The sequence below is a fragment of the Monodelphis domestica genome, chromosome 6, assembly GCF_027887165.1.
Source record: "Monodelphis domestica isolate mMonDom1 chromosome 6, mMonDom1.pri, whole genome shotgun sequence".
Classification (NCBI taxonomy): Eukaryota; Metazoa; Chordata; class Mammalia; order Didelphimorphia; family Didelphidae; genus Monodelphis; species Monodelphis domestica.
The window spans coordinates 143,053,919-143,059,918 of record NC_077232.1 but is presented as its reverse complement, the minus strand read 5'-3'; the positions used below and the strand labels follow the sequence as shown (position 1 = coordinate 143,059,918).

The following is a 6,000-nucleotide window of genomic DNA, read 5'->3' as shown; positions in this document are numbered from 1 at the left end:
ATATGTAGATTGGGCGTAGTTTTTTGCATGTTGTCTCCGCTAATACACCGGGCGTTCATTGGGAGCAGGGCCCTTTTCACCTTTCTATGTATCCTCAGCAATTAGTACAGGGTCTGGTACGTAACAAGTGCTTAATACATATTTAGTGATTGGCTAGTTTTAGATTTGCCCTTAGGGTTTAATCCTTCCCAAGAGTTGCTTCCGGTGTGGGAGAGCGCATGCGTGTGTCCTACACAGTGTGCAACGTCATGCGTCGACGCCGCAGGTGGACGTAAGGAACGGCGTGGGTTGGGGCGGCGGAGCTTTTGTGCTTCATCAGGGTGTCAGGTGGGAGCTGTAGATGGTGTCTCAGGCTTCCGGTCTAAACGAAAAGTGGGCGCTTGGCACTATGGGGCAGAGGGCGGGGATTCTCCGGCCGGAACTCGGACTCGATTTTGCTACGGACGCTTCTTCCGGCCCCTTTTACTCTGGCTACGGGTCTACCCGGCATTCGGCCGGGCGGGAGGCCGATGCAGTGCTAGTGGCAGAGCCCCAGTGCTTCGGTATGGCCGGGTCCGGGGGGATCCTGTCCAGCTCAGACCGCGTCTCTTGAATAAAAATTTCCAAATTCCCTCAGTACAGTTACTTGGAGGAAATTGAAATACGGTATTCTTGAATGGGATGACCGGAGGTGGAGAGGGCTGAGAGAGGAGGGTAAGATGAATGGTAAAGGAAAGTAATAAAGAGAATCAGCTCTTTAAAACTTTTTCTTAGAACAACTTTGAAAAAAAGGGAGTAAAGTCAACTCTTTCCTCTGAGGCCAAAGTGATGTAAAAGAGGTGACCAGGAATAATTCTTCAACGCCGCAAGCATACTACTTCTAATGCCATTAGAATCGCTTGATTACTCCATGCTACGTTTCCTTCTTAAATTGACTTTGCCTCAGAACCTTTCATTTCATATGCACTAAACCAGCTATTTTATATATTCGTACCGTAGATTTGGAAACCCAAGACATAAGAGGAAAGTGGAGGAATTATGTAGTAAACATAAACTATTGTCGAGCCATTAAGAGCCAGGATCAGTGGGGGACCAAAATAAACATCTATTTCATCTGTGATCACTGTGATCATCTTTCTATGAACCCTTACCCAAAATTCTCTGCTAGCTAGAGTTCAGAATGAAGGAAATAGAATTCGTATCCTTTATGAGCAAACAGTAAAACTGTCTTCAAAATTTCATGAATTAGTTTGATCTTTCAGTTGTGTTCTTGGAATTATAGTAAAGCCAATAATTATTTTCGTTGACATTTGTGTCTCCCCACCAATATAACTTCTCTCTAGTAAACAGCTGCAGTAAACATTGAAAGAATCTTTAAAAAGGCAACGTTCAAGTTGACTTTGTTAAAGGAAAATAAAATTATGTGGGAAAAACAACTTTATAGAGAAAAAATGCTTTTAAAAAGGATACCTGAAAAGATTGCTTGTTTAAAAAGCCATCACTGGGGGTAGCTCAGTGGATTGAGAGTCAGGCCTAGAGACAGGAGGTTTTAGGTTCAAATGTGGTCTGAGACACTTCCCAGCTGTGTGACCCTGGGCAAGTCACTTAATCTCCATTGTCTAGCCCTTACCACTCTTCTGCCTTGGAGCCAATACACAGTATTGACTCCACTTGCAAGAGAGAAGGTAAGGGTTTAAAAAAAAAAAGTCATCACTGACTAAAGTCATTCTGTTGTTAAATACAATTTATGGTTACATTTGACCCCAGGTTATCAAGCAATACTTGTCTAAGGATGAATGAAGAACTAGAAAAAGTTGTTTATCCCAAGCATAGTTGTCACTTTCCTTGAAAGTGTAAGTTATATAGAACCACTTTCAATCATTTTCTTTTCTTTACTATTCAAGAAATCCAGTTCCTATGAAAATGACCCTTCAAGAAATGGTGCTTCAAGCTGCTGCCCTTTACTCTGACCGAACAGCTGTTTGTTTTGATGGATGTAGTAATCAGCGGCCAGTTTATTATACTTACAAATCTGTGGTGAACATTGCCTCAGAATTGTCAAGCTTTTTACAACTACACTGCAATTTTGAAGGGATTCATGAAATTGGCCTCTACTGCTATCCGGGAATAAATTTGCCATCTTGGATTTTGGGGTAATATCATTTGGAGTTGTTACACTTATTGATAATCTTTGCTGAATTAAGGTTCTTAAATAGGTAGAATGTAGCAGGAATTACTATTATTTTCTATTTATCTTCATCACTTTTAGAAAGATTGTGTTTTCTAATGAAATACTCTCTTCAATCATTTAAATAATTATTTTGAATTTAGATATAGACCTAGTAGTGGTATTATTGGGTCAAAGGGTATACACAATTTTACAGCCTTTTGTGCATAGTTCCAAATTCCCCCCTGGAATGGTTGAATCTGTTTACAACTCCACCAATAATGCATGTGTCTCAATTTTGCCATATCCCCATCAATGTTTACCATTTTCCTTTACCATCATATTGGCCAATGTGATAGATGTGAGTTAGTACCCCAAAATCACTTTAATTTGCATTTCTCTAATCAAGAGTAATTTAGAACATTTTTCCATATGATAATTGATAGCTTTGATTTCTTCCATCTAAAATTGCTTGTTCATATCCTTTGACTATTTGTCATTTGGGGAATGACTTCTCTCATAAATATGATTTAGTCAATAAGCATCCTGATAAAAACATTTTTGTTTGTTTTGTTTTGTTTTATTTTTCTTCAAAATACAAGCCTGTGATTTCACTGACAGAGGGAAGTATGGATAAGAAAATCTCTAGATTCCGATGCAAAGTTATTCTGTAATATATAATCTTATTTGTGTAGCAGAATATCTTGACTATTGTCACTTGTCCATTATGTTTCAGAGACTAAATGTAAACCCTGGCCTTTCCAAATCTGAGGCCAATTCTCCAAAATACTATTCCAGATTTTTTGTCTTATCATTACAGAAATGTTATTTAGAAAAATCAGTCAATAGAACTTAATCAGAATTCTCAATCATTGTTTTTAAAATCTTGAGTTAAAAGTTTTGGGTTGTAGTCAAAGAAAAATGAATTATTTAGGATTAAGCCAGAAGAGGGAGCTAATTTTAGCTATAGTAAGCTAACCAGTTTAATATATTAATATCATACATTGTCGGAATTCAAATGTAGTACATTTGGACATGTACATTGGATTACTTAGTGAATGTTTCTGATAATTTAAACAAATTATGAATTGTTTTATAGCTTGAATGAACATTACAGATTTACTATTAATCACAAATGTTGACCAGCAGCAAGATAGTTTAATGTGCATACTGAATTAAAAGTATGTGCTTAAAATGGCTTATCTGAGCATTTATTCTTAATATACTGTCATAAACTATAATTTTTTAAAATTTAAATTATTGTATTTTGTATAGAATGAATGTTTTGTAGGGTGAAGAGTATGATAGTGGTAGTTGCATAAGAACTTGTGCCATACATTTGATTATCCTAGATGGCTAGTTAAAGAAATTTATTTATTATTATTTCTTTTAGAGTTTATGTGTTTGTAGAATGAAATGAAATTTTTTGTCTTTAGTTTTTATTTATATTGGAAACATTTTGATTTTATCATTTAGTTGTTAGAATTTAGAGTTTATGTTTAAATTCCTTCAGCTAGAAATGCTTAAAGTTGCACATTTATTTAGTTTTTAGCCACCTTGGTGGATAACAACATTTTCCCCTCCTTGCAACTCAACACTGGCCATAGCATCAATATATATAACTGATGACTTGCTTTATGAACCTACAAAAAATATATCAACTTCTGTACTGAACTCTCCTCAAAAAAATACTACACATGTTTTATTGATTCATTAGACCTTTTAGAAGCAATGACCAAGAAATTACTTTTAATATACATAACCAAAGCAGTGAGAAAATGTTAGCAGTTTTTTCTTAAAAGTAGAATGCTTTTAAAGTAATAAAAACCTCATCATAGATGTTAACTGTATCATCTTAAGAGATTTATCTTGGCTCTATCTTTCTGACTCAGAATTCTACAGGTTCCTGCTGCATATTCTCCTATTGATCCAGATATACCACCAGAGTTATCAGTTTATTTTATGAAAAAATGTAACCTCAAGTATATCCTTGTTGAAAAAAACCAAGTTGATGTAAGTATTTAGCTTACAAAATATTACATTTGTCTTGCATTTGAATTTACCTTGAACCAGAAAATTCCAAGATAGTATTATGTATACTGATGTAACACTAATGTTGTGTTCTAGCTTTGGTATTATATAATATAAAAACTGTAAAATACTTAAAATATTTTATCTCTTCATTTTTGTGGAACCTAAATGAATTCACTATTAAAAAAGTAAAACTTCATTTTGGTATTGGAAATCAGGAGAATCTTGCTCTCATGTAAAAAAAAAATACACTTTGCCAAAAAAACTACACTTCAAAGAGTATAGTTATTAGATTATAGATTGATGTTCTTAGTAAAATTATGAAATGTATGTATTCTGTGTTATTTAAAGGGATGCATTAGAAAGAGCAAGCATAATTATAAATTAGAATGACTATCAAGGAAAATCATGTTAGATTAACCTTATTTCCATTTTTGGCAGGGTTACTAGGCTGATCAGTCAAAAAGAAAGATATAGGCATCATATTCCTGGATTTTATTTTAATTAATTAATTAATTTTTTTTTGGTGACTTTTTTTGTTACAATAATCACTTTATTTCTCTTCCTCCCCTCCACCCACCCTTCCCACAGCTGATGCGCAATTTCATTGGGTATTACTTGTGTCCTTGATCAGAACCTATTTCCATGTTGTTGTTTGCACTAGAATGTTCATTTAGAGTCTACATCCCCAACCATATCCCTTCGACCCATGTATTCAAGCTGTTGTTTTTCTTCGGTGTTTTTACTCCCACAGTGTTTCCTCTGGATGTGAATAGTGGTTTTTCTCGTAGATTCCTCCAAGTTGTTCAGGATCACTGCATTTCCACTAATGGAGAAGTCCATTACGTTCGATTGTACCACAGTGTATCAGTCTCTGTGTACAATGTTTTCCTGGTTCTGCTCCTCTCACTCTGCATCACTTCCTGGAGGTTGTTCCAGTCTCCATGGAATTCCTCCACTTTATTATTCCTTTGACCACAATAGTATTCCATCACCAACATATGCCACAATTTGTTCAGCCATTCCCCAATTGAAGGGCATCCCCTCATTTTCCAATTTTTTGCCACCACAAAGAACTCGGCTATGAATATTCTTGTACATGTCTTTTTCCTAATTATCTCTTTGGGATACAAACCCAGCAGTGGTATTGCTGGATCAAAGGGCAGACAGTCTTTTAGTGCCCTTTGGGCATAGTTCGAAATTGCCCTCCAGAATGGTTGGATTAATTCACAACTCCACCAGCAATGCATTAATGTCTCAACTTGACACATCCTCTCCAGCATTCATTACTTTCCGTTGCTATCATTTTAGCCAATCTGCTAGGTGTGAGGTGATACCTCAGAGTTGTTTTAATTTGCATTTCTCTGATTATAAGAGATTTGGAACACTTTTTCATGTGCTTATTAATAGTTTTGATTTCTTTAACTGAAAATTGCCTGTTCATGTCCCTTGCCTATTTATCAATTGGAGAATGGCTTCATTTTTTGTACAATTGGTTTAGCTATTTATAAATTTGAGTAATTAAACCTTTGTAATAAAGATTGTTTCCCAATTTGTTGCTTCCCTTCTAATTTTGGATGCATTAGTTTTGTTTGTACAAAACTTTTTAATTTACTTTAATTTAATGTACCTTTTAATTTGATGTAATCAAAATTATTGATTTTATATTTTGTGATTTTTTTCTAGCTCTTGCTTGATTTTAAAGTCTTTCCTTTCCCAAAGATCTCACGTGTATACTATTCTGTGTTTGCCTAATTTGCTTATAGTTTTCTTCTTTATATTTAGGTCATTCACCCATTCTGAGTTTATCTTAGTGTAGGGTG

The 6,000-nt window shown here is 35.1% G+C and overlaps 1 protein-coding gene across 3 annotated transcripts in view; it reads left to right on the top strand.

Annotated features, from left to right (window-relative positions):
- The first annotated feature begins 243 nt into the window (after positions 1-243).
- Positions 244-6,000, top strand: part of AASDH (aminoadipate-semialdehyde dehydrogenase) — a 37,166-nt gene continuing 31,409 nt past the window's right edge. Inside the window, exons 1-3 of one of the 3 annotated variants that reach the window (XM_007496422.3) lie at positions 244-542; positions 1,884-2,132; positions 4,039-4,159. In XM_007496422.3, the coding sequence (XP_007496484.1) occupies positions 1,897-2,132; positions 4,039-4,159 (357 nt within the window). In that variant the 5' untranslated portion in view covers positions 244-542; positions 1,884-1,896. Of the gene's footprint in view, positions 694-1,883; positions 2,133-4,038; positions 4,160-6,000 lie in introns of all 3 variants that reach the window. The other 2 variants (XM_056802652.1, XM_007496421.3) reach the window with 2 other exon arrangements.